At 40.3% G+C, this 24,084-nt stretch overlaps 2 protein-coding genes across 3 annotated transcripts in view; one reads left to right on the top strand and one right to left on the bottom strand.

Annotated features, from left to right (window-relative positions):
* The first annotated feature begins 4,789 nt into the window (after positions 1–4,789).
* IL17B (interleukin 17B) lies at positions 4,790–20,576 on the top strand. The gene is made up of 3 exons (XM_026685628.2): positions 4,790–5,072; positions 6,937–7,262; positions 17,620–20,576. Exons 1-3 carry the CDS (start codon positions 5,052–5,054, stop codon positions 17,864–17,866), a joined length of 594 nt encoding a protein of 197 aa, XP_026541413.1. The 5' UTR covers positions 4,790–5,051; the 3' UTR covers positions 17,867–20,576.
* Positions 20,577–20,663: 87 nt separating this feature from the next.
* The window catches only part of PCYOX1L (prenylcysteine oxidase 1 like), a 9,853-nt gene continuing 6,432 nt past the window's right edge, over positions 20,664–24,084 (bottom strand). For both annotated transcript variants that reach the window (XM_087955463.1, XM_087955464.1), the window contains one exon: positions 20,664–22,190. In XM_087955463.1, coding sequence (XP_087811589.1) covers positions 21,532–22,190 — 659 coding nt within the window. In that variant the 3' untranslated portion in view covers positions 20,664–21,531. The remainder of the gene's footprint in view (positions 22,191–24,084) is intronic.

Raw genomic sequence — 24,084 nt, 5'->3', positions numbered from 1 at the left:
TGGCTCAGTATTAATCAGATCTCATTGCACGATAGGAATGTGCAGTCCGGATCATTAGAGGATGGCATCCCCTTGCACAGCAGTGCCCACTGACTCCAATGGGAGCTGCTTCAAGGTCCACTGCTTCCTCATTTGAGGACTTCTGTGCAATAGGCTGCCTGGTCAGGTAAACAGATATAAATAGTTGCCATCATCCAGCTGCCCAGATTCAAAAGGAGGAATTAACGCCTTCAGAATGGCTGCCTGCTGCAAAGGGTCCTTCCTTAAAAATGCATTCTGTTAAGTGGTACTTATTCCAAGAAAAATATGGTAGAGAAAGAAAGGTGAACAAAATCCAGTTCCTTTTTTTTTCTGCAGAAGCCCAGCCAGGCAACTAATTTGTAACTTGACCAGCACACAACGGTGACAATCTGCATAAGTATTATATCATCTGTTTTTAAAAATTAATGTACAGGATCAAGTCCTGCTGGCGTTAGATTGTCTGCATCTTCACTAAAGCTAATCAGCTTCTCACTTGCTAAACTGTACATAAGACAGAGAGATTGATTGTTAGAATACTGCTCCATCACCCTGTTCCCTGCACTATCCAAACCAAAGATATTGACAAAAAGAATAACACGAATCCCAGGCTACCATTGGAGCATTTAAAATATATTTCTAGCCAATGTAAAAGTGTCTGTTACCAATAATTGAAGCTGTGCTTGGAAAGCAGCCAAATATGGATGGGTTGCTGTCAGGCTGGCTAGGTTGCAAGCTTCACCTGGAGGATACGTGAGACCAAAAGAGAGGAATCTTGTGTGTGCCCGATGGAGGGGAAAACCTGAGCGTTGGCAAATATAATTGGCTATTTTTTAAAATAAACACATTTGTGAACATTCTTGACTTGTTTTCTTTGACTGTGTATGTGCCTTGTGGCTCCGGCCCCTATGGAGGTTTTTGGTATGCAGACTGCAGTGGTGGGAAATGTGGCCACCCCCGTGATTTGCTTGGGCCTAATAAACAACAACAACATCTTAGTTATTCAAGAGGAAAGGAGGAATCCTGATTTCAGGGCTCCGCTTAATACATTGCTTGATTGTTTAATTATAGATTTCAGAACATTAATTAATTACTAAACAGTTCTGTTGCAAATTACAGATGGAGCTGTTTGGCAGAAGGCTGAATACAAACGATGGCCAAGCAGGTGTGCCAGTACATTATGGAAACTACAAATGCCCACTTTTGTGTTCAGCAACCTTCGCCAACTAGATACCCACAAAGTATGAGTTTTATTGTCCAGAGCCCAATTACCATCTTGGCTAAGGGAAGTGGGTCCATTACATCTGGAGAGCACCAGTTTGAGAAATCTGACTATGGGATTAAATTATAAATTACGCATCCCCAGTCATTTACTAAAGAAGGTTGGGAGTGCAAGCAATTTTTGCAAGAGAAATACAAGTTAAGTTAGGATAGCGATATTTTGCCTGTTGAAATGTTTAATGTTGAGTCAATGGAAACATGGATGGTGTTTTTGTGGAAGCCTAAATCTTGCTTGCTTGGTTATCGGAACTGAACACACTGCAGTCTTACTCATTCCATAAAGCTCTTTAATCCAGGTCTCAGATTTATTTAAGGGTCACTTGCCATGCTAACTCCAGAGCAGCTGCTGTTTCTGGTTAGCAGTTACTAGAAACTGAAAGCCATCAGTAATCTGTGTTTTATAGACCAGTTTATAGAAAACTGCAGCTGTTCTGAGTTTACATGATTAAATCTTAGGTCAACATTAAATCTTGGTTAAAGGACAATGTGGGATATGGGAAATGACAATGACACGCACAGGCCTATTAAAGAAGCAGATTTGATAAATATGTCACAACTTGTTCATAATGGAGTAAATCCTATATTGATCCAGAAGTTTTAAAGTCCAGCAGGGGGTCATAATATGTATGCTGTCCTTACAGGTAACTGTTCTTCCTAATAGGTCCCGGATTAAAAAAGGAGAATAATTCTCTATGCATCATCATTCGCCACTAAGCTTAAGTATCTCTTATCACAGCATTAAGGGAAAAAGTACTAGCAGAGGGACTATTCATGCTCCCCCATGACTTGTCTTCACTATATAGGGCAATTCAGCTAAGATACTAAACAGAGATTTGGTAAACGGTTCACAGCAAGTCTTTCTCAAAATAAGCCTTTGCTGTTTTGCAAACCTGAATCTAAAAGCAGCACAGTAAGCCTAATTTACATTTAATGGATGGCGTGAAAGATAAGGGGATAGCTTTTGGAATTGGAACAGTGTAGACATCTCCGGGTGTATCCAGCTCTTTTAATATATTTAATGCCAGTGTTTTGTTTTGTTTTAAAATAAGCTGCAAAGGTGACTAAATAGATGGTCGAATTGATTCAAGCCTGGAAAAATGCCCAAGAGACCTCCTTCTCAAGAGCTTTTCCAGTCAGAATGGGAGTACACTGAGATTCTCAAGCAGACAGATTCATCCTTATAGGTCAGGGGTGTCAAACTCAAGGCCCGGGTGTCGGATCTGGCCCGTTTTCACTGGCAGAGTGTTGCAGGAGGCCATCACAGCCAAAAATAGAGCTCAGGAGGCCATTTTCGCTGGCAGAGCACTTGGGCCACCACAGGCAGCCCCCAACACAAGTAAGGTCATGCTGGCCACACCCACCCTGGCCACGCCCACCTTGGTCCTCCAAGGCCAAACAGAACCCTGATGTGGCCCTCAATAAATTGAGTTTGACACCCCTGTTATAGATGGTTTCAAATCCTAAGATCATCTGTATTCCAGGAGTCAAACTTCTGGCAGCAAAGGTATACTCATTTCTTGAGTTGGTAGAACTCATGCACCATTATAGGCCACTGAATAGATAAAATCATTTGTCTGGTCCTTTTTAGGATTCCGTTACAGATATCAAAAACAGTAGAACAAAATGATGAAATGAACAATCAATTGAAGTAACAAGTTGATTTCAGAAGCAGTTAAAAAACCAAGAACTAAACAACCATGCTCATGAACTAGAGGTAATGCAAAAAAAAAAAAAAGAGCACAGAATATAAAGAAGTTTGTCCGATTTTACAGTCTCCTTCCCCTGCCACACCCACCAAGCAACACCCACCATGCCATGCCACGCCCACCAAGCCACGCCCACAGAAGTGGTAGTAAAAAAAATTGAATCCCACCACTGCATATATTGATACAACAAAATACAGATGCACAAACTCTTGCCAGGAAATCCAAATCATAGCGATTTCTTAACTTGTGTGGACAACAGGAACATCCATGGGCAGGTTTGGGTCAAGAAAAAAAAGTCAAAATGGGAGCTACAACCATGTAACTGAAGTCCCACCCATACCCTTTACAGCAAACAACTTGGTTTTTTTTTGGCAACCACCCTTACTGATGCCCCTCATAGACAAATATTTGAAATACAACAACAAAAATGATTGTTTTTATTTAGTTCGCAGTATTTGGCACAGGAGTTGCAAGCACTTTCTTCCCTCAATTTTGGGAGCAAAGGAGTGAAGAAAAAAAATAACTGAGAGCTGTACACAGAAGGAAAGCAGAACATATTATATTTTCTTTTTCCAAGCTATTTTTTAATAACCTCCTGGTTACTTTAGCTTTTCGAACAATGCCAGTATATATTTTTGTCTCATAAATAGGAAACACAGGTCAAAAGAATACAAATTTTGAAAAAAAAAAAGTTACCAACAAATAAGATAAAATCTACAATAAGATAGATATTTTAGTTAATGTTCTGGCATTTAACTGTTATTTAAAATGCCTATAATATGTTCCTTAAACTTATTGAATTGTAATAGAATTTGTAACTGAATTTCATATAAACTTGCCTTACTTATATAGTTTTCTTGGTGTTCAAATAATTGGCCATTTCTCACCTCTAGTATTTCTTAGTGTTGCTTTTTTTTATTTGCAGAAAAAAATGTCTACAGTTGATAGCATGAGAAAGTGCCTCGCTGAGAATTCCTAGGGTATGACAAGAATGCAAGATGCCTCTCTTAATCTATTAGACTGTCGGTTAGTTTGGCATTTAGAAACCTTGCTGGAAACTAAATGAAATGGGATTTAAATTAAACTAAACTTAGGCAATGAATTTTACCTACTAATTTTCTCTTTCCTAAAAAGGATAGATGCAGGCAAATATATATTTGGTCCATCTTTGTCCATTCAAAGCCCAGGTTTATGCAGAATCACATTTTTCATTCTACAGATTGAAACACATTTTTCCCTTTTTTTGTATGATCTCTCTTTCATTCAGACCCTTTTGTTATTTCTTCTGGAGCAATTCTATAAAGAAATATACCCAGTTGCCTCTTTACAGAGGAAAAAAAAAATTTAGACCTAGCACCCAATAAATAGAAGAGTTGTCCCCTTGCTTTCCAATATCTGCTTTTTAAACTCACCACCCATTCAAGTAAGGGCAGCCCTTCCATTTTCATCATGTCCCTAACTCGCCTTTGCACTGCTCCAAGGTACCACCCAGGGCTCTGGTTATGCTAACGGCTTAACTCTGCCACTTTCCAGGAGCTGCACAAGCCCGGTATTGACTTGCTGGGCCATTCAGGATCTTAAGACACAAACTAAGCCTCCTGTCAACAGATGTTCTTCTTTCCCCTGCTCTCCAAGGCCAAGATCTAACTTTGTCTTTCGCTTCTGAGCAATTCTGGAAATCCTATCGCTACAGTTAGACAATATCCGGCCTTTCCTCCACCATAAGGGAAAACTGCCTTCACAATAATTTACTTAATGCTCCCCCCCACTCCATTCCATTCCACTCCACTCCAGTCTATCAAGCAGGCCAGTCCTATGGCTAGCCTGTTGTTCTGATCCCAGGGAAACCAGCTCGTCCCTTCTGTCAACATCCTTGCTGGCATCCTGGGAAAATGTCTTGGTGCCAGGCAGGCCCACCTCCCTGGCGATGAAGAGATTAAGGGTTGCTGCTTTCCTTCTTAAAGCGCCCGGCCCCATCTCCTTGGCTTCATTCTGCGGCAGAGGGAGGCATCTGTGGAGCCTTGGCTTACCCACCCTCAAGCGGAGATGGAGTGGGCTCCCAAGCTGGTAGGTGCTTGGCCCTCCTGGAGCCTCTATTTACTTTCTGCTAATTAATGACCTGTCAGGCTTGTTTGCTTTGGGAAGGATAAACTGTGTCTGGGTGAGCGATTGCTTTTAGAGCCTGTTAAAGTGGGGGAGACAAAATCCAGCCACCCAGACAGAGACAAAAATCAGAGGATGAAGCTCCCCTGCGATAGGATGGGGGGGGGGGAGAGACAGGGTCCAAAAAAAGAGAGAGACAATTGCTGGCACACTGGAACGGCTGCCTTCACTGGGTGTGCTTAAGATCCACATCTGGCCCAGCAACCCAAACAGATGCATGTAGAGAAGCAGTTTGCCAGGAAAACGCAGGCTTCCTGGCATTGCGCGGCGGCTTTTCTTTTATTAGCAGTGCTAGAAATGATGACAAGGGATAGCGTGGAATGGGTTGGAGAGGTGAGGGGGGCAGTGCGCTTATCCCAGAGGCCTCCAGATGTGTTTAGATCAGCAATTCTCTTTTTCTTCTTGCTGGGAAATTCTCTAACTCCAGTCACATCTGGAGGCTCCCAAACTGGGAGTAGCTGATACGTTAGCAATGTGCTTGAAATGATAAAAAGCCAAATTCTTTTCCCTGAGATTCCACTAGAATTTTAGCAACAGAAATGCTTAACAACAACAACAAAAAAAGCTGAGCATAGAAACAGCTGAGACTCTAGAAAGAGTGCAGAGGAGAGCAACAAATATGATTAGGGGACTGGAGGCTAAAACATATGAAGAACGGTTACAGGAACTGGGCATGTCTAGTTTGATGAAAATAAGGACTGGGGGTGGCATGATAGCAGTGGTTCCAATATCTCAGGGGCTGCCACAAAGAAGGGGGAGTCAAGCTATTCTCCAAAGCACCTGAGGGCAAGACAAGAAGCAATGGGTGGAAACTAATCAAGGAGAGAAGCAATTTAGAACTAAGGAGAAATTTCCTGACAGTTAGAACAATTAACCAGTGCAACAACTTGCCTCCATAAATTGTGAATGCTCCAACACTGGAAGTTTTTAAGAAGAGATTGGACAACCATTTGTCTAAAGTGGTGTAGGGTTTCTTGCCTAGTCAGGGGGTTGGACTAGAAGACCTCCAAGGTCCTTTCCAACTCTGTTATTCTAAATGACGAAAAGCATAATTATTCCGATAAAGGGTTGCTTCAATGGCTTTCTATGGCATTTTTTCTTTTTCTTTTTAAATACGTATCTGTGGGGATTGTGTGATAGATAGCATTCACTATGACCTTCTTTTGTAGCCATAGAAAGGGGTGGGAAGCAACAAGGAACAGGGCTTATCTCATTGTTTCCTGTAGAGGAGCCTTGAGAGAAAATACTTGAACTTGGAAAACATGGGAATGTTCCAAATCAATCAAATAGGAAACCTCTGGATGAGATATATAAATTATAGTCATTTTCCACTCTTTTCACACACACAAGCAAGCAAGCAAGCAAGCAAGCAAACAAACAAACAGATTTTTGAGCAAAGCATCTCTGAACCCTGGACCCTGGTTAAGCTGCCAGCCCTATCAGAGATAGTCTTTCACTAAGGAGAAATCCAGCTGCCATTCAAGTCCTGAAACTCATTAAAAAATCCTGAATGAATCACCAACTTTTAGATTACTATCAAACGTTTATTGGGAGGATGTTCCAGGCTGATATTTATATTTTGTTATGTTTTGAACATCGGATCTACTTCTTTGTTTGCTACTGTACCTTATTCTGTGTTGGTCTGAATATTGTTCTTTGATCTTTGCTGGGGTTTCTGTTTCATTTGAAAACCATCATACGATGCTGTATTTATAGAACCTGTGTTCATGCAAATGAATGGATAAAGTTTGCCTGTTTTCTTCTCCAGTTGCTTTTCTGTGCTCTCTGCCTCTTCTTGGCCCTGGATGCTACCCCTGCATCAAAAGAGCAAAGCAGAGGAAAAAAAGGAAGAAGGAGAGGCTCAGCCAAAGTCAGGGAACAGCATCTGCGGGCACAGGAATCCTCGCCTGACCCTGTGCTGAGGGTAAATCTGGGGGCCCTCACCAACTACACCTTCGTGGAGGATTATGAGCAGAGCATTCAGGAGATGGTTAACCAGCTGCGAAATAGCTCCGAGCTGCTGGACAGTAAATGCCAGGTCAATCTGAGACTCTGGATGTCGAACAAGAGGAGTTTGTCTCCATGGGCCTATAGGTGAGGTGGAACAAAGTTTGGAAACTGAGGGACTCTCTCTCTCTCTCTCTCTCTCTCTCTCTCTCTCCTCTCAGCTTTATCAGATTTGTGACCCTGTGGGATTCTACAGGTTCGCACCTATTCGCTAGAACCGGTTGTTAACATTTGAAGCAGTTTGGAGAACTGGTTGTTAGAAGAAATTACTGGCCTAATCCTGTAAGGAAGGCAGGAAGGAAACATTCTGGTGTTGCTTACAGAAACTGCCTCTCCGTTAACCCTTATTACGCTCTTGGCAGGACTAGACTTCCTGTCTCAGGAACTTCTCTGGAGTGTTTTTTTCCCCTCCTTTGCTGGTACTTTGCTTGTGTGGAGTGACCATTCAAAGTTACAATCGTACTGAAAAAAGTGACTTATGACCATTTTTCACATTATTTGACTGTTGCAGCATCCCCACAGTCATGAGACGCTAGGCGAGGAGATGCGTGCCTCGATGTGAGTGATATTGAGTTGGCCACGCCCAGCCAATAACATGACCACCAAGCCACGTCCACAGAACCGGTTGTTAAAAAATTTGAATCCCACCACTGCGCTGTAGTACTCTATTGTCAACATGATGCTCAAAACAGTCCTTGAGTTAACAATCTATTTTGCTGTGGAGGGGAAGAGGTCTTACATTTTGTGGCCAAAAGCATAATGAAAATTAACAGGATCAAGTAAAATAGGACTGGAGAAGGGAGGACTCTTTGTGTGCGTGCGCGTGCATGTGTGTGCGTGTGTGTGTGTGTGCGCGCACACACACCTTCAAGTGAACCTTGAGTTCTGAGGACTGTTTGGACAAATCCTTACAATTTTCTTGGCAAAATTTCAGAAGTGGTTGTTAGGTATAACATTGATACCAAATATGGTTTGGGTGAATAAATATATAAAACTTAGATATCATGGTTTAAGTGCTTATCACTTTAAGCCAATGCAGCAGGCAATTAGCCGATTAAGGGTGCGGTTAGAAGTTACAATATAAGGAAGCATTAGAAGCTGGAAAGCTTACTGTGAGCTGGCTGTTACTTACTGGCTGTAACTGTCTGTTACTGTAACTGTGTGCTGCTGCGACTAACTGAGATTACTGACTGTGAGTGCCTGAGACTGAACTGTTATTGTTTGCTACTGTTTGCTGAATATCCAGCGTTTGTTTCTCTGGAGAGTGAAACCGGAGGAGGAGAAGATATCTTTATCGGCTGATAAAGATATTGCAAGGACTCTTAACTTGGACTATACTAGTGAGTCTTACTGGATGGAAATACTGTGAATGACTTAATGGACTGAATGACAATGCTTAAACTCTAACTGGATTAAAAACTATTTAAACTACAAACAGTGTTTGTGTTCAGTGTGTGTATACTCATTGGGCCCTTCCTGGCTTGACTACTGCTGCAATACTCTTCTAGGGGTTAATCCCCAAACCCTAACATTGGTTATGGGCCCAGCAGCATAGTCTAACTAACCAGGATATAGCAGAGAGAGTTGGTGTGAGTTGCACATTACTGTAAAAACAAACTGTTTTAATTAGTTTAAAATAGTCAAAATATCTGAAGAGCAATGGCACAAGTAAATTTGTCACAACTGTCCATGATATCCAGGCTGGATGGAACAAACTATGTTTCATGGTCAATGAAATGTAGTTTACTTCTACGTAGAGAAGGTTTGTGGGACATTATAGCAAACCCACCAGATGTGAGTAGATGGGATCCTGCTAATGATGATGATAAAGAAAAGTTACAAGACTTTAAACTGAAGAATGAGCAGGCTTTATGCATCATAGGACTGACTCTCTGTGATCAGCAGCTTGTCCATATTCGTGGGAGAAGAAAATGCTGCAAACTGCTGGGAGAACCTCAGGAAGATTTATGTTCGGGACAGTGTAGGAGCACATATAAATCTTACACGGAAGCTTTTTGACGCATCTTCAGAGGAATGGAGATATGTTAGTTCATTTAAACTGTATGAAGAGCATTTTTCAAGATTTGCAAGAAAAAGAGCTTATATTTAATGAACTGCAACAAGTCTACATAATATTATCTTCATTAGATCAAAGCTATGATGACTATGTGACTTCGTTAGAGGTATTGCCAAAAGAAAGCCTCTCATTAACCGAGATTACAGGCAGGCTACTAGAAGAAGCCAGAAGAAGGCGTGAGCGTGACGAGCTGAGAGAAGATAAGAAAGAAGAGAAATTATCTTCAAAGTTTGAAAGAAACCAGCAAAGCAAAGTAAAGCACCTGGAAGAAGAGAATTTATCTTGACGGCATACACAATTAAAAAGTGTTTTAATTGTGGAGGCAGAGACATTTGGCAAGGTTCTGCAAAAAGAGAAAAAGCCAGAATGTAAAAAAGCCAAAGAAAGCATTTGAACTAGCCACGTTTAGCAACTCTGATTTGAAGAATAATTTATGGGTGGTTGACAGTGGCGCATCTCACTGCATCACAAGAGATAAGACAAAATTTATAAAAATGTCTACAAGTTCTCAACATATATCACTTGCAAATGGCTGGAACCTGAAAGCGAAAGGTCAAGGTTTTGCACGTTGTCCGTACATAAACCAGGATATAAAAATGTTGTATGTACCGCAACTAAAGTTTAATTTGCTTTCAGTAAGGGTATTAGATAAATTAGGTTATGTAATTACTTTTAAAGATAATAATTGCATAATTGAAAAAGATAACAAAAGGGTAACTGCTGCTTTAAATGGAACATTATATGTCTTAGATAATAGTAAGAAAGGGAGACTCAAACTGTATTTAATAATATAAAGCCTCATGAAGAATGTATCCATTTATTGCATAGGCGTTTGGGGCATGTAAATTTTAAAATGCTAAAAGCGTACAGTTGAGTTATCTGAAGGAATAAGGTTAAAACCTTGTGATAAATATTTGCGTTGTAATGTTTGCTGTGAAGATAAGAGCAAGGTATTGCCTGCAAATAGGCTAAATGGTTTCAAAACAAAAGAACCTTTAGAAGTAGTATTTGCAGACATAATAGGTCCAAAGAAACCCAGTATGGGGGTGCTAGATATATACTAAGCATTATGGATCATTATTCTAGATATGGGTTTTGCTATTTAATGAAAAGCAAAACTGAAACATATCAACATTTTTCAATTGGCTTAGGTTTGCTGAAAGAAAGTCTAAAAGGCAACTGATAACCCTGGTGACAGATAATGGTACGGAATTTATTAATAACAAATTCCAGAACAGACTTAAAGTAGCTGGAATAGAGCATAAGAAGTCTGCTCCATACAGGCCAGAACATAATGCTTTTATTGAAAGAAGAGGCCAAACAATACAGGCAATGGTTAGAACAATGTTAAATGATTCTGGGTTACCTGATACTTTGTGGGGGAGGCTACAATGTGTGCTAATAACATATTGAACAACGTTGTTAATACAACAACAGGTGAAATTCCATTTACCAGATGGCATGGCAGGAAACCTGATCTAAGTTACCTGCACACATTTGGTGCACCAGCATGGGTGCATATTCCTGCACAACTCAGAAAAAAAGGGCAACATAGAGCTAAAAGATTTTCTTCGTTGGTTATCAGGCAAACCATAGGGCATATAGATTTTGGGAGAAAGGCACATCTAAAGTGTTATGTAGTGCTAGTGCCCAATTTCTAGAACATGAAGGATGGGAGAAATTAGAACAGGATGCCAATAAAGATGTAATTATTGAATCCTATAGAAATCCCATTAGTTATCCCTGTAACTTTAAAAATAAAGTAAAGAGACAAATACAGGATGAAATAGTGCCCATAAAGGAAGAAACAGATTCAATAGCTGAACAGGATGAGGAAAATGAACAGGTAGTAGTTCAACAAAGTCCTCCTGTAAGCCCTGTAATTCCCAGAAGAACTACACGTGTATCTAGACCGCCTGATAGGTACCAGACTAACACAGTGTGCCAGATTAATCAAGTTCCTAATTCTGTAGAAGAAATTAAAAAGTATCCTAATAAGGAAAAAGTAAAATGGTATGCAGCAATGAATAAGGAACTGAATTCATTAAGAGATATGAAGGTGTATGAGAATGCCAAATTACCTGCAGGAAAGAAATCCATTGGCTGCAAATGGATATTTAAGGTAAAAACAGATAAAGATGGTAATTTAATCCATAAGGCAAGGTTAGTAGCCCAAGGTTTTAGGCAGAATGCTAATGACTACGATGAGGTGTTTGCACCTAGTCTTAAGGCAGCAACCTTGAGGGCAGCTTTAGTGTGGGCAGCTAGTAAAAACTATATAGTTAACCATTTAGATGTGGAAACTGCTTACTTGCACGCCCCATTAAAACATATTATTTATATGAAAAAGCCTGTTGGTATTAAAAGTGAAAGTAAGGATAATAATGATTGTTGGTTGTTAAAGAAAAGTCTTTATGGTCTTAAACAATCAGGCTATGAATGGAACCAGTATATTGTAAAGGAACTAGAAAATATAGGATTTAAAGCTGGTTTAGCCGATCCATGTCTGTTTAAAAGGGAGACAAATGGGAAAGTATCATTATTATTACTATTCACAGATGACATTGCATTGATAACTGAAACTAATGATGAAGCAAATAAAATAATAGCATCATTAGGAAAGAGAATAAAGATCAAGCAATTAGGGAGATAAAGAAGTATCTCGGTGTGAATATAAAGAAAACACGGAAAGGTTTTAAGATATCTCAGGAAGATAAGATAAGCAAATTGCTAAAAGATTACAAGATGGAGCTTTGTAAGCCAGCTAAGACTCCAATGAGTCAGGAGTTTAGCAACACTGATGTACAAAGCCCTGAGTTTGATAAGGTGATTTATCAATCTTTAATTGGTAGTTTGAGTTATATTAGTAATTGGTCTAGACCAGATATATCGTACTGCGTGAATCAGTTGGCTAGATTCAATTCTGCACCATGTGAAAGACACTGGAATGCAGCTAAGAGGATATTAAGATATCTTAAAAGACAATGAATTATTCATTGTATTTAGAACCAAAGGGTGATTTAATTCTAAGTGCATATGCAGATGCTAGCTTTGCATCAGAAAGAGACACTAGAAAGTCGACTTCAGGAACAGCCATAATGCTGGGTAAGACATTAATAGGCTGGAAGTCAATAAGACAACAGCATATAAGTTTGTCTACTATGGAGGCAGAATTCTCCTGTTTATCATTGTTATGTACAGAATTAATAATGTATAAACAAATGTTAATTGATATAGGTATAACAGTAGATTATCCTATAATTATACATGAAGATAATCAGGAAGCAATTCAAATGGCCACAAATATTGGAGTAAAAACAAGGAGCAAGCATACAGATCTAAGATACCTAAACGTGAGACAATCTGTAAGAAGTAAGATGATTCAGCTAGAGTACTGTATGTCGGAGGACAATTTAGCTGATAACTTTACTAAAGCCCAAGGTGCCAGTAAGCACCAGGAGAGTTGTGAAAAATATGGGATAAGATTGTAAAGGTATTATATATTTATATCACCCAAAAGGGGAGTATGTTAGGTATAACATTGATACCAAATATGGTTTGGGTGAATAAATATATAAAACTTAGATATCATGGTTTAAGTGCTTATCACTTTAAGCACAATGCAGCAGGCAATTAGCCGATTAAGGGTGCGGTTAGAAGTTACAATATAAGGAAGCATTAGAAGCTGGAAAGCTTACTGTGAGCTGGCTGTTACTTACTGGCTGTAACTGTCTGTTACTGTAACTGTGTGCTGCTGCGACTAACTGAGATTACTGACTGTGAGTGCCTGAGACTGAACTGTTATTGTTTGCTACTGTTTGCTGAATATCCAGCGTTTGTTTCTCTGGAGAGTGAAACCGGAGGAGGAGAAGATATCTTTATCGGCTGATAAAGATATTGCAAGGACTCTTAACTTGGACTATACTAGTGAGTCTTACTGGATGGAAATACTGTGAATGACTTAATGGACTGAATGACAATGCTTAAACTCTAACTGGATTAAAAACTATTTAAACTACAAACAGTGTTTGTGTTCAGTGTGTGTATACTCATTGGGCCCTTCCTGGCTTGACTACTGCTGCAATACTCTTCTAGGGGTTAATCCCCAAACCCTAACAGTGGTTTCCTATTGCTTCCTTCCTAGGGCTGAGAGAGAATGACTGTCCCAAAATTAGCCATCTGGTTTTGTGTCATAGGTGGGACTATAATTCATAGTCTCCTGGTTTCTAGTCTGATTCCTTAACCACTGCACCAAACTGTCTCTTCAGGAGAGAATTTGGGGATTTAATTTACATGAGTCTCCCTGGCTGGTTTAGATCAGGGGTCCCCAACCACCGGTCCGCGGACCGGAACAAGTCCTACCGGGCCGCTGGTTGCTGGGCGCCGCCATCTTTTTTTGATGAAAAAGTGCTTCCGGTGAGCTTTTCGGGTAGAAAGCTCACCGGAAGCACTTTTCATCAAAGATGGCGGCGCGCGCTCGTGAGCTTTTCTGGGGAAAGCCATTTCTACCGGGAAAGCTCACGAGCGCTGACGCCGCCATCTTTTGATGAAAAGTGCTCCGGTGAGGTCACCGGAAGCACTTTTTCATCAAAAAGATGGTGGCGCCAGCTGATGCCGGTACCGGGCCGCGGCATAAAAAAGGTTGGGGATCACTGGTTTAGATAACATATTAGTTTGTCAGGAAGCTAAGAGGGATTTAGGTACAGTGGATCCATCAACAACAGCAGAAATATTCACTTTTTCTGGTATAAGAGGTCCAATATCAGAACTAGAGTAGAAATTGAGACTTTATGGGAACCCAACATGGTTTTAATGATACCCTCAGTCAACAAAGGGGAAATATGAGAAATCCTACCGCCTCTGGGGGTTAGAGGAATGTAGCTTAACTCTGTTTAGTATTGCTCAGACTGCTAAGGATCATCTGAACAGCAAGCTTATATTTCATTCTGTATATTAACTAGATTGGATTAGAACAGCATAAGTAGATGATCCAGTCACTGTGTGTTCTTATTTAGAATCTTGCACTGGGAACAGCTTTGGAGCCATTTTCCTAAATAATTTATCTAAATAAAAATATATTGATTGCTATTAAGAGAGTTAAACTGAAATAGGAAAATTGAAATCATGAACTTTGATCTAAAACTAAATTTTTACTATAATGTAGCCACATGTGATCTCAGACTTCAGTGATCGGTTTAATATTTCAGGTGCTTTAACCAATTCAACTCACCTGGGGTGGACTAGAATATAACAGAACCTAAAATAGAATTGTAAGGGGATGCGGTGGCTCAGTGGCTAAGACCCTGAGCTTGTCAATCAGAAAGGTCGGCAGTTTGGTGGTTCGAATCCTTAGCACTGCATAATGGAGTGAGCTCCTGTTACTTGTCCCAGCTTCTGCCAACCTGCAAATGCAAGTCGAAAAATAGGGACCACTTTGGTGGGAAGGTAACAGCATTCTGTGCGCCTTCAGCAGCGCTGGCTCTTTAGCTTTGTAATGGAGATGAGCACTGCCCCCTAGAGGCAGAAATAACTAGCATGTAGGTGTGAGAACCTTTACCTTTAAGATAAAATTAGTAAAAGCCTGGTCCTTTGGAGAAGTTGTAGTTTGGGATTTGTAGCCTGGCAACATCACTGGTTTAATTATTGAAAACTGGGACCCTTGAATCGTCTAGAGCAGAAGTGACAAGAAAGAAGCTACTTGGGCATCACCAAAAAGTAGTCCAAGCAGCATGCACTGCTGATGATAAAAGAGAGCTTATAGGGAAATCCTCATAACTGTCTAGTTATTCAGTGACTATTTGAAGTTACAATGGCACTGAAGAAGGGTATTTATGACTGGTCAGTTTTCATAGCACTCATATGACTAAGGCACTTAGCAAAGGGTTCGCAAGTTACAACAGCCATAGCATCCCAAAGTCACAACTGCCATTTGTGATCTGCATTGTTGGCTTTCAACAAAGTCAATAGGGAAGCTGGCAGGAGGTCACAGTGATGACATGACAGCATGCTTAACAATCCCATGGGATTCATTTAATGAGCACAACTGGAACTGCTACAACTGGCATTGCAAGTCTGCGTAGCCCCTTGATGCTGCATATTACAGTTGCGTTGCTTAGCAGTCAGCCCCAGTTACATCCTTAAGCCAGGACTCTCTGTTCTTATAATGAAAAAGGAATGGTCAAACTGAATCTTCTATCTAGCAGAGCCTATATGCAGCTGCAATTCTGCAGCTCACTCATAAGCAAATCTGAATTAGTTTGAATATTCAATACTGCCTAATATTCAAATCAAGAAGATATTCAGGGTTGCCCAAGTTTGTGGCGCTGTATCCTCTGCTCGTGGTATTTTTAATGGTCCGTGAGTTTACTGTATTTCTGAACATTGAACAAGTAATTTCATTCATCCACAAAGAACTGGAGGTCCCAAATTCTAACAGGTCCAGAAGTAAAAGAATTGAATTCATTTATACTTTGCTTCATGGGAAGGAAAGGAATGCTGTCTATCCCGTCATTTCCAGTGGTGCATGCAATAGCTGTTGCTTCATTGGCATTTAGCTTTGCTCAGTGATGATACATCAGTGCATAGTACTATCAGAAGTACCAGTTTGTGACCTATAATTAAGAGTAATAGCAGCCATGAAATGTGGCATCTAAGCTATAAGGGCTTCTGGGCAGCTATTTCGAAGCCCAGCTCTGGTTCTAACAATAGAATAGAATAGAATGGAATAGAATAGAATAGGAATTCTTTATTGGCCAAGTGTGATTGGACACACAAGGAATTTGTCTTGGTGCAGATGCTCTCAGTGTACATAAAAGAAAAGATACATTCGTCAAGAGTCAAGAATCATAAGGTACGGCACTTAATGATAGTCATAGGGTACAGTAAGCAATCAAAATCATACTAGGAAACAGTCAATATAGATCGTAAGGATACAAGTGACAAAGTTACAGTCCTACAATCACAAATGGGAGGGGATGGGTGATAAGGAGTGATGAGAAGATTAACAGTAATAGTAGTGCAGACTTTGTAATAGTTGAACAGGGTTGAGGGAATTATTTATTTAGCAGAGTGATGGCTTTCGGGGAAAAACTCTCCTTGTGTCTAGTTGTTCTGATGTGCAGTGCTCTATAGTGTCATTTTGAGGGAAGGAGTTGAAACAGTTTATGTCCGGGATGTGAGGGGTCTGTAAATATTTTCACAGCCCTTTTTTTTGACTCATGCAGTGTACAGGTCATTGATGGAAGGGAGGTTGGTAGTAATTGTTTTTTCTGCAGTCCTAATTACCCTCTGAAGTCTATGTCTGTCCTGTTGGGTTGCAGAACCAAACCAGACAGTTATAGAGGTGCAGATGACAGACTCAATTATTCCTCTGTAGAACTGGATCAGCAGCTCCTTGGGCAGTTTGAGCTTTCTGAGCTGGTGCAGAAAGAACATTCTTTGTTGTGCTTTTTTGATGGTGTTTTTGATGTTAGGTGTCCATTTTAGGTCATGTGATATAGTAGAACCTAGACATTTTAAGGTCTCTCCTGTTGATACTGTGTTGACTAGTATTGTAACAAAGTGTCACAGCAGAAGTGCCTTCCTGGAACTGGCCATGGAGGTATAATTCTGTTTACTTCTGCAGCTTAGTTAAATAATTGTAACAGAATTGCATCATTTTCTGGAACAAATCTATGATTGTTTAAAAAGAAGGCATTCATCTAGGTTAGTTAGTTTTTCCCAATCTTAGAATTATAACTCCAAGAATTCTTAGCTGGAAGAGCCATGAATTGGGAATTTTGGAAATCTTCATCTCAACATTTCTAGAAGGTACCAGATTGGGAAAGGTTGCTTGCACTCCCACAAGTGGAAGCAATTGCCTATTGCAACCATTTTTCTATGTGGAGGTTGTTTGTTCTATTGTCCCTCTTGTCGAGCCATGATTCTTATCCTGAGCAAACAGGTTACATGCAGATATTCTTCCCATCTGGAAAAATAGAATTTTTTAGTGGGAGAAAGAATTCCATGCCATTTCCTTACAAAGGTTTTGGGAAGTGCTACAACTGGTGGCTGTGGTTTGCCACCGTTTATTCTGGGGTATTGTCCAGTGATGCGATATCATCCTAATCTCAGCCATCATCTGGCTTTAAAAGGGAAACATGATTTACAGTGTGTACGGGCAGGCATGTTACATAAGATGGCACCTTCTCGGTCAAACATATTTTCCTGGGATTGTGGGATGCCCAGTAAAATTAAAAGCTCCTTTAAAAAGCCTGGAGATGCAACGTCAAGAAACACTTTTTCGTTTCTATATTCAAACTGTTGCACATTCCTACCAGCCATCGAGAAAAAACATGCATGTTTTAATGTCAACCTGTTTTCCTTTAGGATAAACCACGATGCATTCCGGGTTCCAGCTGACATCCCAGAGGCGCATTGTCTGTGCGCAGGGTGCATCAATCCCTTCACCATGCAGGAGGACCGCACCATGGTCAGCATTCCTATCTATAGCAAAATCCCAGTGAGACGTATGCTGTGTGAGCCCAGCAAGCCTCACAGGAAGAAGAAAAAGTGCCACAAAGAGTACAAGATGATTATGGAGACCATTGCTGTGGGCTGCACTTGCATCTTCTGAGGACCCAGGAGGAAGGGGCTTCCTGCTCTTATGGATGAAGTACTATTTTTGCTCTTCTAAACTGCTCTGTTCTTCTTTTGCCAAATGAGAAAACACCAATGTACTTTTAGAAATTGAAGTAACTTGCGCTTGACTGGGCCGCGGTCATGGTTAGAGTGCAGTACTGCAGGCTACTTCTGCTGACTGCCAGTTGCCTGCAATTTGGCACTTTGAATCTCATCAGGCTCAAGGTTGGCTCAGCCTTCCATCCTTCTGAGGTGGGTAAAATGAGGATGCAGATTACTGAGGGGCAATATGCTGGCTCTGTAAACCGCTTAAGAGAGGGATGTAAAGCACTCTGAAGCTGTATATAAGTCTTAGTGCTATTGCTATTGCTCAGCTCCCATCTCTGCATTACCTTCAAGAAGGCTGGCAAGGTATATCCAGCAGGCAAATTACTCATTAATGCTTTAGGTCCAGTTTAAACCATTCAAGCTACTTCCTCACTTAAAAAGCACTTGCTATGATGCTATAGCCACAGTTCCCATTTCCATCCTCCCTCCCTTAATCTGGCATCCTTGTTTCCTAAGGGATATAGATAAAAAAAAAAACAGAAGGGAGATAATTGGTTAAAATGTGTATCTATTTTCAGGTTTTCATTCAGACTGGTGACAATTTAGTATATACAGTTGAGTTTGGACTGAACCTTTAGAGATGAATCAATATAGAGATCAGTATGTCATTGTCTGTATGTGTGTTCAAGTTAGTCTTTAACTCCTGGCAACTCCCTGGACAATTCCATGCAGTTTTTCTTGGCAAGATTTTCATAAGTGGGTTTGCCATTACATTATTCCTAGGGCTGAGAGAGTAACTGGCCCAAGGTCATCCAGTCGGCTTCATACATTCAAAAAAACACCTTTCAGATCATCCTTCTCAGATATAGAACACTTCAGCATAACTAACTAGCTGGGTTCACACTTTGTAGAGTTCATATGTCTGATTACCAAACCATACTTGGATTGGGTCCACACGAAACATAGGCCCAACTCCACTATGGTTAGCACAATGAGAACCTACTCCTCAACAGTTTAAAAGTTAGAGTGCCCTCTTGTCTCTCAAGCCAGAGCAGAAAACAAGTCTAAATGTTGAGCAATGGAGGAAAGTTGTGCAATGGAAAGGCTCTTTAAATCAAGATTGTTTGCCAGGCTACTATCCACCTTATGGGATGCTATCAATGAAGTCTTATCTAAATACCAGCAGCCCCTGTGCTCAAAGTTCTGACAATATGAGTTGGATGTCAGCAGGAAGCTAGAGGAACATTAAGGGTGGTATTCGTACCAAGAGTTAGACTGAGGAGGCAGCAAGAGAGCCCAATAAATCTTTCCTGCCTATTACTATACATGGTGATGGATCAAGTATCTGTAATAACTTCTTTTAATACCCTATCCTTCACAATGGATAGGAATCACAGCTCAGGGGCTGAACACATAGTCTTTTTGCAGAAGGGCCCAGATTCAAACCCTGCACTGGGGGTTCTCCAATAGCAGGACTGGGAAACATTCTGACGTGGGATAAGCAGCTGAAGAACTGCTATAATACAGAGAAAGCACCAGTGCCGCACCAGTGTTCTATAGAAAGAAAGCTTTCCATTATTCAAGCCATTATTCAACCTGGTTTGGTCCACAGGAAGAGGAGCGCGAGCCTAATCCTTGGGTTCTGTATATAAATCTAAGAAAGATTCCCATTTGAATCCTGGGTGAGTTGTTTCCCAGAAACAATTTGTCATGGATGGAATGCAGTGCCATTATGGCTATGAAGCAACAGAGCAAAATAAAGGGAAGTTACCCAATCAAATGCCAAGAAGTACTGATATAATTGCTAAGCAGCTGGCTTTTGTACCTGCCAAGCCCCTGCTGCACCTTTCTTTTTAATTATTTTTGTTAAGTGAAAATGTGGGCATACTTCCAGGTTCATCTCGTGTGGGGCCCAGAGGCATTAATCACAAAAATCTCCTGAGGTCTTTCTGAACATTACATATGATAGCTGCAGTCTAGTACTTTGTTTAGAAGTCCATGCATCTACTCAGATGACTGGGAACCAGTTTCTCAGTTCACCCCGACCAAGGAATATTTTGAGTCCAGCCACACCGACTGTGGCAACCATTTCATGAGAATACTCACAATATGCCCACATTCCAGATCTGCCAACCTGCTGCAAACAGTTTGCTATCCTTGATCTAAGATTTTGTCTATCTGCCAGAATGTCACAACTTCAGAAAAAACAAGATAACTTTATTTTCATTCTCTCAGTTCCTTCCCAGCCAGCTAAAGGCTATGACTCAAGGCACAGTGAAATATCTCATTAGAGGCTAGCTGGGCCTACTACGCCTATTTAGCTGCTTGATCATAAAGCGTACCGCTCCTCTGATTCTGCAAATATGTCATTGATTTAACAAAATTCATTAAAGAAAACCTTCTTATCAATATCCACACTGTACACAATTGAAAGGGTAACAATTGAAACCAATCCGTTTCTAGGAAGAAAGATAAGGAACCTCACCGTTTTATTGCATCTGGAATGAGCAAAAACAAGTTACCCCTTTGCCCTACACAGCTGATGCATGACAGCCCAGCTTCATTAGCAGCAAGTAGCAAATATTCAACCCCCAATTCACAGACCTTTTTTTAAAGATTTACTGGAGCAGCCTGACCAGTAGGGTATTGTGGAATCTACTCAGGACAATTCCAGAATGTTAGTTCGGTGGTTTCACCTGGTTTAGGCAACAAGGATTTTTTTTTAAAAAAAAAAAAACAAATGCCAGAGGAAAGAATGCTTAATTTATTTCCAGGAAAAAGGCCCGTGGGATGGCTGGCAAGACAACTTCAGATCAACCATTAATTGTGCATGTATGTTTATCTGGATAGTGGATACAAAGTGATATGATTCATTAAGCTGTTTAGCTTTTCTCGCAGGAAACATTCCAACACAAGGTCCTTTGCTTCACCATCATTTGATCTAAATCCATAGGGCTTTTAATAAACATAAGGGAATACAGTGCTTGGGATGTCAGGAAAACCAAGAAATCATGAAAGTTCTTATGATCCTACAAGTGCCATTTCTTTTAGCTTTAGGGATGAAGTACAAGAAGAAGGTCCAGTCCAGTATAAATTATTTGGGAAGGCTGCAGAGGAAGACCCAAGAAGGAAGTTTGAATCCAAAGTTGCAGCCTGTTTGGTAATATACACAATTGGGCTTTATGAATATGATTCAGCAGGTAAAGTAAAAGTCAAATGGGATTTGACACTATTCAGTTTCAATCCTCTTCCATGATTATCAAGGAATCCTGAACAACTAGAAAGAGGCATTAATTTACAGGCTCTCTGAAAGAATGATGCTATGCTAAAGAGATTGCCATGACACTGATAACAACAGATGAACGTATAAAGTCACAGATTTGCCAGTGCTCTGCTTTACTTCTATTAAATTTGAAGTACATTCCTTAACTTAAGAGGATTTGGGGATGTGTGGGACTGCAAATCTCAGCATCTCTTACTACACTGATAGGGAATTCTGAATGCTGCAATCCAATATAACTGGAACACAGCAAGTCAAGGAATGGCACTTAGTAGCCTCAAATATCCCCTCTCACTCTGCCTGCAATAAAATCTTGTCTGGCAGTGCTAAGTTCACAGCTCAGTCTTCAATTTGTGCATTAAGTCTTTCTGGTCTATTTTCTCTACATCATGATTCCACCGATTGTAGGCTAAGAGAGCCACATTTCTGGCTGCCACAGCAGACATTTCCATGGAGCTGGCTGCCCACTCCATGGTGTTGAGGTAGAAGAGGCTGTCATGCAGGATAATAGGCGGGAGGTTCTTGACTGATCCGTAATCAGGACAGACCTGCCATTCTGTCACCTGAACAGAATAATAAGAACGGAACAGCATCTTCAACTCTTGCTTCTCCAAAGGATACTGAGAGTGGACTCGCCACACAGCAGCTTCCTGGGGCTGCTTCCGCTTGAAGTTATTAGATAAGTTGACAGGGCAAATGTTATCCATGGAATTGAAGAAGAGGCCAGGAGCTTCTGTGGTGAGGACACTGGCAAAAGGAAAAAGCTTGGGATCTGAGAAGCCAAAGTATGAGGAGTTGAGGTAGCCATGAACAATGGAGGTGACGGTGATGTGAAAAGTTCCAGGAAACTCAGCAATAGGTGGATCAAAATTCTGAAAGGTGATATTGTTCTTGCTATCATGTAATTGAGTGGCAATGACCACTATGTCATAGAAGTTGGAACCTGGACCATCTTCATTTTCATAGTGCACTTGGTAGAGGGGTTTTCCTTCTGGATAAAAATGCACAGGGAACAAACAGGGGAAAATACACCAGTAAGTCAGACAGCTACCAAGCAAGTCACCATCATTATCTAAGAAGCTAAATAGACGAGACTTCAAAGAGAAACAATTCTGATAAGACCTGATAGTTTGCACTGTTTCTTGGTTGATTCCATTTTTTTCTGCAGCTCACTCACTGCCTGCTGGTTTTATTTTTGAAGACTAACACTTGGTTACCTAAACCAGCTAAAATAAGCATTCACACAACCCATAAAAGTAACAGATAGGAACTGGTCAAAGAGCACAGAGAGGATTTACCTGACTGGTCACAAATAAGGGAAAGTTTATTGTAGTTTTTGACTTATTTTCACTCTGGTAAATGAAAATAATTGGGTTAAGTTGTGTACATCTGCTGTCATTACAGTTTGGGATATTCCATTCAAAAACTATATATTTTATCTAGGAAGCTAGATGATGCTGAACAGTTCAGCAAGCACAAATCAAGTCACAATGACCTAAAATGATATAGCAGCAACACGGAGGATAACTTTCTGCAGAACACTACAAACACTATTAAAGTAATATACAACAAAAAAGTTAGGCAACTTTGTGCTATCTAGCATTTAAGAGAAACAGCTGTTATAAGGAACCTTAGTACGAACACTCTCTCTCTCAACTGCAAGTCAAAATACACATTTATCTAGATGCTTTTAGGAAGAAAAATATATGCCAATTATATTCTGTGTTGAAACTGGGTTTATTTGTTCAGGAGTAGCACATTTTTTTCTACATTTATTTTCTTTAAAATTTCAGTATCCCTCCAAAATGTTAAATGTAGAATTCTTATAATAAAATTATATACTAAGATGTTTATATTGTAAAGTTTAATATCTTGGGTATTCAGTGGTATGTGATTGAATTTACCTTAAGTGTTAAAATCTTATTTAATACAATACTTTACGAAGAGATAATCTAGAATGAAAGTTGTTTCTAGCTAGTGGTACATCACCCCAGCAACTGATCCACAGGATGGTAGTTTATTTATGACAAGGATCACCAATATTTCTTTTTCCATTTTCTATATATTATATACACGCCCGTTATCCATTTTTATTTTCTTCACCCTCTTTTTATTCTTTCTACCTGAAAATTGTCCCTCTCTCCTTGCATAGTTTTCTGCTCCACTTCCTTATAAGGGAGCACACAAGTTAATTCCTCGTTTGTTTTAGTAGAATGCAAGGAATTTGCCATTTCATCACATCTTCTCTTAAAGAATCACATTTGCTTAACTGGTGATCACAGCAACAATAAATACCCCATGTACAGGAAACATCATCTTTTCTTAGGAAAAAAAAAAAGTTAAGACTGTGAACACTCAGGGAATTTCAGTTGTCTCTGTGCAATAAATATGCCAACCTTTAAAGCAAGTGAAAGGAGAGGAAGTCATTTGAACATTCCTTCAGTAGAAGGATCCTTAACTGTGTTGTGTCCTGCCTACTTCTCTGCATGTATCAATGGATTCTTTACCGTCAAAGGTATTTAGGTGGCTTCCAATGTGCAATTATCCAGAATTCTTTAAAGCAGATCCAGAGGATAGTAATTTCTGTCTATAACCTTCCTGCATTTTTTTTAGTACTTTCACCCCCTCCCCCCTTTCTCCCAGTTGGAGCCTGGGTTCCTCCCACTAGCACAGTGGTGTCAAACTCACAGCTTCACGTTGTCATCATGTGACATATCATGACTCTCCCCCCCCCTTTGCTAAACTGGGGATGGGCATGGCCAGTGCGTGATTGCATCCAGCCCGCAGGCCGTGAGTTGGACAGCCCTGCTCTAACGGGTAGTCCTCCATTTACAACAATTTATTTAGTGACTGTTTAAGTTTCCACAGCCCTGAAAAAAGTGACT

This window comes from Notechis scutatus, chromosome 2, assembly GCF_049901735.1.
Source record: "Notechis scutatus isolate UNSWTSFEM ecotype Mainland chromosome 2, rNotScu1.2, whole genome shotgun sequence".
NCBI classification, from domain to species: Eukaryota; Metazoa; Chordata; class Lepidosauria; order Squamata; family Elapidae; genus Notechis; species Notechis scutatus.
The sequence above is the reverse complement of the archived record's forward strand: the minus strand, read 5'-3'. Positions and strand labels throughout refer to the sequence as shown.